The following is a 12,167-nucleotide window of genomic DNA, read 5'->3' on the forward strand; positions in this document are numbered from 1 at the left end:
TTGTGGGAAGGGCCCTGGAGGACAGGAGCCCCTGGCTGTGTGTGTGTGCCCGCAGGCCCCTTCACTGGGAAACAGATGGCACCAGCACCACAGGCTGTGATCAACACATACACGCAACAATAATACAGACACGCATGCATATCGTGTGTGTGTATTGTCTTACCGGTACCGTCAACGCAGTAATAGTAGAGGTGTTGAGTGTGGGGTCTGTGTGTTGTTTTCTGTACACCAGGCGATACTGTGAAATCCTTCCATTGGGTTGTCCAGGCTGTGTCCAGTTCAACTGTACTGAGTACGCACCTGCCAACACACAAACAGATATTACACACAGTGAGAATAACATAGGGAGTCAAACATCACCTTTTATTCCCTCCCTCTCGTTCATCTCTCACTCACTTGTCAGTGTGACAATAGGAGGAGCAATGTCCTCTGGACCCGCCTCCATGGTGACAGCTGAAGCCCATTGGCTGCGAGCAGAGCCGCGGGAGTTGTGGGCATGTATACTGTACTGGTATTGTCTGAAGGGCTTGAGGGCGTCGCTGGCGTCGATAAACTCTAGCGGCCCATTGGACCAGATAAACACCAACAGCTCCTCCTGCGTCCCCATTGGTCGCCTGGCAGGAAACAGGAAGAGCAAGTGAGTTACGCTAACTAACCCTGAGGATGATCTTTAAGCCTTAGTTACAACTTGAGTGACAGATAGAGAGAGAAATAGAGAGCAATAGGAGAAGGGTTAAAAGATGGCAATGAAAAGAGGAGAGAGAGAGGGGAGGAGCAGGAGCGAAAAGGGGCAAGGGGATGAGGATGGTAGTCTCTAATCATTACAACTGCATCAAAACAACATTGCGCGCGTGTGTGTTTCTTGGTTCACAATGTACACCTAAACTACAGCTGGTATTGATGACATAGCTCAAAACACCCCTCTACCCCTTCCTCCAGCTCTCACAAATTTAACCAACTGTGTGTCTCCATCAGAAACCTCTGGATCTCAGAATCACAGATCCACTGAAGTCCCCAAAGTCTATAGCAAGCCCCCCTATACATACTGTATTAAGTGAGAGAGTCAGACAGTGTGTGTTTGGTCATGCTAAGCATGATCTGAATGCTCAACTGTACTCCTTCCTCTGGGATTAACTTCTCCTACTGAATTTTGAGTAACTCCAATTTTGGTTTACCAAAGTCTGACTCCTTGTGTGGATGTGAAGTTAGGATTCTTCCCTCAGCCTGTATGCTAATGATGTTTCCACACGACTTATTAAGGCTTAGATACTCTCTGACCCTGCATACAGATACCTCTAGTCAACAACACACACTTGACCTTGACCACAAATAAACACACACACACACACACACACACACACACACACACACACACACACACACACACACACACACACACACACACACACACACACACACACACACACACACACACACACACACACACACACGCACACACACATGCACACACACATGCACACAAAGACAGGCAGACACATGGGTGCACGCACACAACACACACACCAGGCAGATGAAAAACTAGCACACTGGGTAGTCGATACACACAAATGCAGACTAAACATACACCTACACTACCGTTCAAAAGTTTGGGGTCAATTAGAAATGTCCTTGTTTAAGAAAGAAAAGCTCATTTTTTGTCCATTAAAATAACATCAAATTGATCAGAAATACAGTGTAGATTCTGGAGCATCAGTATTTGTGGATTCGATTACAGGCTCAAAATGGCCAGAAACAAAGACCTTCTGAAACTCATCAGCATATTCTTGTTCTGAGGAATGAAGTCTATTCCATGCGAGCACTTGCCAAGAAACTGAAGATCTCATACAACGCTGTGTACTACTCCCTTCACAGAACAGGCTCTAACCAGAATAGAAAGAGGAGTGGGTGGTCCCGGTGCACAACTGAGCAAGAGGACAAGTACATTAGAGTGTCTAGTTTGAGAAACAGACCCCTCACAAGTCCTCAAACACCCGTCTCAATGTCAACAGTGAGGAGGCAACTCCTCGCTGTCCAGTGTCTGTGTTCTTTTGCCTATTTTAATCTTTTATTTTTATTGGCCAGTCTGAGATATGGCTTTTTCTTTACAACTCTGCCTAGAAGGACAGCATCCCGGAGTCGCCTCTTCACTGCTGACGTTGAGACTGGTGTTTTGTGGGTACTCTATAATGAAGCTGCCAGTTGATGACTAGACACTCTAATGTACTTGTCCTCTTGCTCAGTTTTACACTGGGGACTCCCACTCCTCTTTCCATTCTGGTTAGAGCCAGTTTGCACTGTTCTGTGAAGGGAGTAGTACACAGCGTTGTACGAGATCTTCAGTTTCTTGGCAATTTCTCGCATGGAATAGCCTTCAATTCTTAGGAAAATAATAGACTGACGAGTTTCAGAAGAAAGGATTTTGTTTCTGGCCATTTTGAGCCTGTAATTGAACCCACAAATGCTGATGCTCCAGATACTCAACTAGTCTAAAGAAGGCCAGTTTTATTGCTACTTTAATCAGAGCAACAGTTTTCAGCTGTGCTAACATCATTGCAAAAGTGTTTTCTAATGATAAATTAGCCTTTTAAAATTAAAAAATTTAGTTAGCTAACACAACGTGCTATTGGAACACAGGAATGATGGTTGCTGATAATGGGCCTCTGTACGCCTATGTAGATATTCCATTCAAAATCAGCCGTTTCCAGCTACAATAGTCATTTACAACATTAACAATGTCTACACTGTATATCTGATCATTTTGATGTTATTTTAATGGACCAATGTGCTTTTCTTTCAAAAACAAGGACATTTCTAAGTGACCCCAAACTTTTGAACGGCAGTGTCCGTATTCCAGGCGGACTAAACATAAACACGACACACACCAACACAAATACAAAGCAGATTAGAGAGTCTCCCCTTAATCTAAATGACCTTGTAAACTAAGAGGTGAATGATGATGTTATTACTATGATGGTATTACCTGTGTATGAATGGTTACTACCTGTGTATGAATGTTATTACCTGTGTATGAATGTTATTACCTGTGTATGAATGGTTATTACCTGTGTATGAATATTATTACCTGTGTATGAATGGTTACTACCTGTGTATGAATGTTATTACCTGTGTATGAATGGTTATTACCTGTGTATGAATGGTTACTACCTGTGTATGAATGTTATTACCTGTGTATGAATGGTTATTACCTGTGTATGAATGGTTATTACCTGTGTATGAATGTTATTACCTGTGTATGAATGGTTATTACCTGTGTATGAATGGTTATTACCTGTGTATGAATGGTTATTGCATGCGTACGGATGGTTATTGCCTGTGTACGAATGGTTATTGCCTGTGTATGAATGGTTATTACCTCTGTATGAATGGTTATTGCCTGTGTATGAATGTTATTACCTGTGTACGAATGGTTATTACCGGCATATGACTGGTTATTGCCTGTGTATGAATGGTTATTACCTTTGTACAAATGGTTATTACCTGTGTATGAATGATTATTACCTTTGTATGAATGTTATTACCTTTGTAATAACCATTAAAGGTAATAACCATTTATACAAAGGTAATATCTTTGTATGAATGGTTATAACTGTGTATGACTGGTTATTGCCTGTGTATGAATGGTTATTGCCTGTGTATGAATAGTTATTACCTGTGTATGAATGGTTATTACCTGTCTATGAATGGTTATTACCTGTGTATGAAGTATGAGGTGATGAGTCCATTGGGCTTGTGGGGGGGGTTCCAGCAGACCTGGATGACTGTGGCTCCTGCTGCTGTCACTGTGGGGGGGTCCATGTCCTCTGGAGGGGCCTCAGAGGTACGCACATACACCCCCTCACCTAACCCACACCCATCTAAGATGGAGAGACATGTAGAGACATGGAGAGATATGGAGAGACATGTAGAGACATGGAGAGACATGGAGAGACATGTAGAGACATGGAGAGACATGTAGAGACATGGAGCGACATGGAGAGACATGTAGAGACATGCAGAGACATGTAGAGACATGGAGAGAAATGGAGAGACATGGAGAGACATGTAGAGACATGTAGAGACATGCAGAGATATGCAGAGACATGGAGAGACATATGGAGAGACATGGAGAGACATGGAGAGAAATGGAGAGACATGCAGAGACATGGAGAGATGGAGAGACATGTAGAGACATGGAGAGAAATGGAGAGACATGCAGAGACATGGAGAGAAATGGAGAGACATGCAGAGACATAGAGAGAAATGGAGAGACATGCAGAGACATGGAGAGATGGAGAGACATGTAGAGACATGGAGAGATGGAGAGACATGTAGAGACATGGAGAGAAATGGAGAGACATGCAGAGACATGGAGAGATGGAGAGACATGTAGAGACATGGAGAGAAATGGAGAGACATGGAGAGACATGGAGAGACATGGAGAAACATGGAGAGACATGGAGAGACATGGAGAGACATGGAGAGAAATGGAGAGACATGGAGAGACATGTAGAGACATGGAGTGACATGGAGAGACATGTAGAGACATGGAGAGACATGGAGAGACATGGAGAGACATGGAGAGAAATGGAGAGACATGGAGAGACATGTAGAGACATGGAGAGACATGGAGAGAAATGGAGAGACATGTAGAGACATGGAGTGACATGGAGAGACATGTAGAGACATGGAGAGACATGGAGAGACATGGAGAGACATGGAGAGACATGGAGAGAAATGGAGAGACATGCAGAGACATGGAGAGATGGAGAGACATGTAGAGACATGGAGAGAAATGGAGAGACATGCAGAGACATGGAGAGAAATGGAGAGACATGCAGAGACATAGAGAGAAATGGAGAGACATGCAGAGACATGGAGAGATGGAGAGACATGTAGAGACATGGAGAGATGGAGAGACATGTAGAGACATGGAGAGAAATGGAGAGACATGCAGAGACATGGAGAGATGGAGAGACATGTAGAGACATGGAGAGAAATGGAGAGACATGGAGAGACATGGAGAGACATGGAGAAACATGGAGAGACATGGAGAGACATGGAGAGACATGGAGAGAAATGGAGAGACATGGAGAGACATGTAGAGACATGGAGTGACATGGAGAGACATGTAGAGACATGGAGAGACATGGAGAGACATGGAGAGACATGGAGAGAAATGGAGAGACATGGAGAGACATGTAGAGACATGGAGAGACATGGAGAGAAATGGAGAGACATGTAGAGACATGGAGTGACATGGAGAGACATGTAGAGACATGGAGAGACATGGAGAGACATGGAGAGACATGGAGAGACATGGAGAGAAATGGAGAGACATGGAGAGACATGGAGAGACATGGAGAGAAATGGAGAGACATGTAGAGACATGGAGAGAAATGGAGAGACATGCAGAGACATGGAGAGATGGAGAGACATGTAGAGACATGCAGAGACATGGAGAGACATGGAGAGACGTGCAGAGACATGTAGAGACATGGAGAGAAATGGAGAGACATGCAGAGACATGGAGACATGTAGAGACATGTAGAGACATGTAGAGACATGGAGAGACATGAAGAGACGTGCAGAGACATGTAGAGACATGGAGAGACATAGAGAGGGGGAGTACAAAAACGACAGAATTACCCAGTTGTGTTCTAAATACTTGATAAGATGAGTTAACTACGCATAATTAAGCATAAAACACTCTGTCACTGGTCATTCCCAGTCCGTACCGGCTTGGCAGGCCTGGACTCTGATGTGGTACTGGGTGTAGGGGTCTAACCCAGACACATTGAGGTACTGTTCCCGTCCCACCGCACGCATCACAGACCTGGCACTTCCTGGATTCAACAGGATGTTGTAGTATAGAGGAAGACTGGTGTTGAACACACCTGAGAGAGGGAGTGTGAGAGTGAGAGAACGAGAGAGAGAGAGGGAGAGAATGAGAGAGAGAGAGTGAGAGAGTGAGGGAGAGAGAGAGTGAGAGAGAGAACAAGAGAGTGAGAGAGAGAGAGAGAGAGAGAGTGAGAGAGAGAACGAGAGAGAGAGAGTGAGAGAATGAGAGAGAGAGAGAGAGAGAGAGAGAGAGATCCACAAAGAATTCGAAAACAAATCCAATTTTGATAAACTCCCATATCTACTGGGTGAAATTCCACAGTGTGCCATCACAGCAGCAAGATTTGTGACCTGTTGCCACAAGAAAAGGGCAACCAGTGAAAAACAAACACCATTGTAAATACAACCCATATTTATGCTTATTTATTTTAACTTGTGTGCTTTAACCATTTGTACATTGTTACAACACTGTATATATTTAATATGACACTCGTAATGTCTTTATTGTTTTGAAACTTCTGTATGTGTAATGTTTACTGTTAATTTGTTTTGTTTGTTTCACTTTTGTGTATTGTCTACCTCATTTGCTTTGGCAATGTTAACACATGTTTCCCATGCCAATAAAGCCCCTTGAATTGAATTGAATTGAATTGAATTGAGAGAGAGAATGAGAGAGAGATATAGAGAGAGGGGGAGAGAGAGAGAACGTGACAGAGGATGAGAGAGAGAATGAGAGTGAGGGAGAGAATGTGAGAGAAAACGAGAGAGAGAGCATTCTTACTTTGTATTCCCATGACATCTGTGTTTTGAATGCAATGTGGCTAGCTAGCAAAGTAACTCACATATAAATATTGAGATGTGGCTTATTAGGTGGTTCCCTATTAGAAAGGCCCTACATGGAAAATACAGTTTGTGCGATGGGGGACTAATCAACCAGGGTGTGCTGGTTCTGTTCCATTGATCAGTGCTCTCTGATTTATCCTGCCTTTGGCCACGGACGCTTCCACGCGCTGGATTTACTACGGCATTGTGGGTAATTTAGTAGGATCTAAACATGGTCAGATGGTCAAGGGGACAGTGCATCACAGAGAGACTGGTATGGATGAGCACAGAGAGACAATGAACAGTCAGGACCAAGACATAACTGTCTCTATGCAGAGAGGTCGGAGGAGATATGGGAGGTCAGAGCAGGATGCATCACCTCTCACCCTCTGTGTACCTATTCTTTATTAGGATCCCCAATACGTCTATGTATGTGTGTGTGGTTGTGTGCGCTTCTGTGACTGTTTGGCTGTGTGTGTATGCGGGCTTTGACTATGATTGTCTGCCTGAAGTAATCCATCTCTAAATATTATCTTCTCATTATGTGTGTTTACTATGAGCGGGGCCTGAAATAGCACACAGACATATCCATAGGCAGGCTATTCTAGAGTCATTACAGGTTGATTCTAAAAGAGGGGAAGTATTGCCTGATCTCTCACGCTTGGTTAGGCTGCTGGACCCAGGGTTTGGAGTATGTGTGTCTGTACGTGCATGTGTGATTATTTGCGTGCGTTTAAGCATGTGCGTGTGTGTGTGTATGTGTGTGTGTGTGTGGGCGTGTGTGTGTGTGGAGGGTAATTATCTGTGGGGGTAATGCGTGCGTGTATGTGTGCGTGTGCGTGTGCGTGTGTGTGTGTGTGTGTGTGTGTGTGTGTGTGTGTGTGTGTGTGGAGGGGGGGGGGGGGTAATGCGTGTGTGTGTGTGTGACAGATCGCTACTGAAGGGCCTCTCCTGGCTGCTGTGGCTGCCATTACTCCTGATTAGGCTCTGTGTGGAGTTGAAAGTGGGGAAGTGTAACGCCGCTGATTACTAGTAAGTAATAGATCCTAAGGAGAGCTCCCATTGAACCTCTGTGGCAGCCAGGCAGAGATCAAAGTACTAATACGAGCAAGGTGTGTGTGTGTGTGTGTCTCAGCAGAAGGCTTCATCTGCTGAGGGAGAAAGATATGAGGAAAGGTGAATAATTTAAATGTTTCATTTGTTAAGATAATCAGGCCATTCTCAATGCATCCTGGAACTCATGAATGTTGAATGACCTATCAGCCTATAGTTGGTGTGAATTATGGAAAGATACCTCTGATGGGAATATGAACAAATTGTGTGTGTGTGTGTGTGTGTGTGTGTGTGTGTGTGTGTGTGTGTGTGTGTGTGTGTGTGTGTGTGTGTGTGTGTGTGTGTGTGTGTGTGTGTGTGTGTGTGTGTGTGTGTGTGTGTGTGTGCGGAGGCAGAGACTAGCGTATCAGGGACATGAGACAGAGGTCACAAACAGCCTTATTGAGAAGTTGGGTGCTTCACATTTATTTTGTCATAGTTCTGTTACATAAAGCGTATATGAGCCTACAGGACCCGAGCCACTACCCATTGGTGGACCACTGCATTAGGGACGTCTTTCCCACATCAGAGGTGAGGAAAGCCTGACTCCTGTCCAGATAATATGTGCTTCAGCCAACTCCTGACTATTGCTGTCATGCCAGTCATATATAGCATGACAATGAACCAACATGCCAGTCATATATAGCATGACAATGAACCAACATGCCAGTCATATATAGCATGACAATGACCCAACATGCCAGTCATATATAGCATGACAATGAACCAACATGCCAGTCATATATAGCATGACAATGAACCAACATGCCAGTCATATATAGCATGACAATGAACCAACATGCCTGTCATATATAGCATGACAATGAACCAACATGCCAGTCATATATAGCATGACATTGATCCAACATGCAAGTCATATATAGCATGACAATGACCCAACATGCCAGTCATATATAGCATGACAATGACCCAACATGCCAGTGACCTGGCTGAAACAACCAGATAAGGGGAGTAGCGGGTAGACAGAGGGGGGGGTAGTCACTGACCTGGGGGTTTCCAGGAGACGAAGACAGAGCGGGGGCCAAACACGGTGACGTTATGAGGTGGCGGGACTCCCAGAGGGGAGGAGACTGGTGTCTGGACGACGTACCTGTTACTCAAACCACTACCGCCCCCGGTACTGGCCTCCAACACAAACACATACCTGAGGGGGAGGAAGGGAGAGAGTTTGTAGTGTTACACGATGGGAAAACACAGAGACACAGACACACATACATACATACACACATAGCCACAGAGAAGCGGGCCAACACATTTTTTCTTCAGATTACATTTACATTTAAGTCATTTAGCAGACGCTCTTATCCAGAGCGACTTACAAGTACATACATTCATACTTTTTTTGTACTGGCCCCCCATGGGAATCGAACCCACAACCCTGGCGTTGCAAGCGCCATGCTCTACCAACGGAGCTACACGGGACACGGGACACAGATTATATATTATATACTGTAAACTGAGTGTACAAAACATTAAGGACACCTTCCATTTTGCCCTCAGAACAGCCTCAAGTCGTTGGGTCATGGACTCTACAAAGAGTGGAAAGCGTTCCACAGGGATGCTGGTCCATGTTGACTTCAATGCTTCCCACAGTTGTGTCAAGTTGGCTGGATGTCTTTTAGGTAGTGGACCATTCTTGATACACACCGGAAACGGTTGAGTGTGAAAAACCCAGCAGTGTTGTGGTTCTTGACACAAACTGGTGCTCCTGGCACCTACTATAATACCCTGTTCAAAGGCACAAAAATATTTTGTCTTGCCCATTTACCCTATGAATGGCACACATACACAATCCATGTCTCAATTGTCTTAAGGCTTAAAAATCCTTCTTTAACCTGTCTCCTTCATGTACACAAATTGAAGTGGATTTAACAAGTGACATTAATAAGGGATCCTAGCTTTCACCTGGTCAGTCTTTGTGATGGAAAGAGCAGGTGTTCCTAATGTTTTGTACACTCAGTGTATATACACTGAATAAGAATATAAACGCAACATGCAACAATTTGAAAGATTTTACTGAGTTACAGTTCAAATGAGGAAATCAGTCAATTGAAATAAATAAATGAGGTCCTAATCTATGGATTTCACATGACTGGGAATACAGATGTACATCTGATGATCCCAGATACCTTAAAAAAAGGTAGGTTGTGTGGATCAGAAAACTAGTCAGTATCTGCTGTGACCACCATTTGCCTCATACAGCGTGATACATCTTGATCAGCAGGTTGATTGTGGCCTGTGTAATGTTTTCCTGCTCCTCTTCAATGGCTGTGCGAAGTTGCTGGATATTGTTGGGAACTGGAACACGCTGTCGTACACGTCTAGTTAAATGCGTACCCTGAGAGGACTATACACCAGCCGCACCCTTATATCCCCACCATAAAGACTATCCTAATTTCCTGCATATGAATGTGTGTGTGAGCGTGCCTGTGAGTCTAATAATGTGACACACTTAGAGAAGGCCTCCAAAGCCTCACACACATTCATGACATCAGAAGACATATTAGCCTTTAAAAGGCGGAGGGTTGCGGGTGTTCAGGCATACATAAGCTGTGTAAGTGGGACACATTTAACATTGAAAGCCTTTAATTCCCTGTAAAGTCCACACACACATTAATAGCTGTACATTAGCTATTGTTCCAGGCAGCTTTAAACAGGCCCATTACCAGTTACGTAGAGGGTTAGACCAGCGCACTGAAACACATTAAAACCACTGATTTGTCACTTCGTCACATGTTTCATATAGATACTGCAATATTATCACACAGAGAGAAGAGGGAGGGAGAGAGAGACAGAGAGAGAGAGAGAGGAGGGTGAGCGAGAGAGACAGGGAGGGAGAGAGATAGAGAGAGGAGGGAGGGAGAGAGAGACAGAGAGAGAGAGGAGGGAGGGAGAGAGAGACAGGGAGGGAGAGAGAGAGAGAGAGGGAGGGAGAGAGACAGGGAGGGAGAGAGAGAGAGAGACAGAGAGAGAGAGGATGGAGAGCGAGAGAGAGAGGGAGGGAGAGAGACAGGGAGGGAGAGAGAGAGACAGAGAGAGAGAGGATGGAGAGCGAGAGAGAGAGGGAGGGAGAGAGACAGGGAGGGAGAGAGAGAGACAGAGAGAGAGAGGATGGAGAGCGAGAGAGAGAGGGAGGGAGAGAGACAGAGAGAGAGAGGAGGGTGAGCGAGAGAGACAGGGAGGGAGAGAGAGAGAGAGAGAGGAGGGAGGGAGAGAGAAACAGAGAGAGAGAGGAGGGAGGGAGAGAGAGAGAAACAGAGAGAGACAGGAGGGAGAGAGAGAGACAGAGAGAGAGAGAGGAGGGAGAGCGAGAGAGAGAGGGAGGGAGAGAGAGAGAGAGGAGGGACAGCGAGAGAGAGAGGGAGGGAGGGAGACAGTAAATATAGAGAGAGTTTATAGTAGCACAGTTCAGGGAGAAAGCAACACTTTACCAACGATATTGGTAAAGTGAAATGTGTGAGTGTATACGTGTGTGTGTTCCCGATGGGGCTGACTGGGGGGAGAGGTTAATACCCCAGTCATCACAGACACTTCCTTCTCTGGTGAGGTAAGTGACAGCTAATCAACATTGTCATAAATAATCAATGACCTTTGAGCAGACCACTTTACACAAACACGCACGCACACGTGCGTGCGTGCGTGCGTGCGTGCGCGCGTGCGTGCGTGCGTGTTTGTGTAAAGTGGTCTGCACGCACGCACGCACGCACACACACACACACACACACACACACACACACACACCTGTAGAATAATAGGACCAGTGCTCTGTAATTAGGACTAAATCAGGAGAAGAAAGGGAGAGAAGAGAGGGAGAATGGGAACATTTTAGAAAGGGAGAGAGGGAAAGAAGAGAGGGAGAATGGGAACATTTTAGAAAGGGAGAGAGGGAAAGAAGAGAGGGAGAATGGGAACATTTTAGAAAGGGAGAGAGGGAAAGAGGGAGAGAAGAGAGGGAGAATGGGAACATTTTAGAAAGGGAGAGAGGGAAAGAGGGAGAGAAGAGAGGGAGAATGGGAACATTTTAGAAAGGGAGAGAGGGAAAGAGGGAGAGAAGAGAGGGAGAATGGGAACATTTTAGAAAGGGAGAGAGGGAAAGAGGGAGAGAAGAGAGGGAGAATGGGAACATTTTAGAAAGGGAGAGAGGGAAAGAGGGAGAGAAGAGAGGGAGAATGGGAACATTTTAGAAAGGGAGAGAGGGGTTGGGACAGGAATGCCTACTTGCAGGTTATCTGGAATTACAAAGTGTGTGTGTGTGTTATCAGGAGTTAGGAAAACATTTTGTCACACATGTCTTCTCCCAGAGGATGGGAGGTCAACAAACAGAGGGATGAGGAAGAGGATAAGAGGGGGGAGGAGAGGATAGGAGGAGGAAAAATATGTCATATACACAACTG

The 12,167-nt window shown here is 45.0% G+C and overlaps 1 protein-coding gene across 1 annotated transcript in view; it reads right to left on the reverse strand.

The window, feature by feature from the left end:
• The window catches only part of ush2a (Usher syndrome 2A (autosomal recessive, mild)), a 504,211-nt gene that overhangs the window by 73,442 nt on the left and 418,602 nt on the right, over nt 1-12,167 (reverse strand). Inside the window, exons 64-68 of the mRNA XM_055862864.1 lie at nt 8,760-8,917; nt 5,736-5,894; nt 3,713-3,875; nt 397-614; nt 164-300 (exon numbers count right to left, since the gene is read on the reverse strand). Of these exons, the coding sequence (XP_055718839.1) occupies nt 164-300; nt 397-614; nt 3,713-3,875; nt 5,736-5,894; nt 8,760-8,917 (835 nt within the window). The remainder of the gene's footprint in view (nt 1-163; nt 301-396; nt 615-3,712; nt 3,876-5,735; nt 5,895-8,759; nt 8,918-12,167) is intronic.

The sequence above is a fragment of the Salvelinus fontinalis genome, chromosome 15 (assembly GCF_029448725.1).
Source record: "Salvelinus fontinalis isolate EN_2023a chromosome 15, ASM2944872v1, whole genome shotgun sequence".
Classification (NCBI taxonomy): Eukaryota; Metazoa; Chordata; class Actinopteri; order Salmoniformes; family Salmonidae; genus Salvelinus; species Salvelinus fontinalis.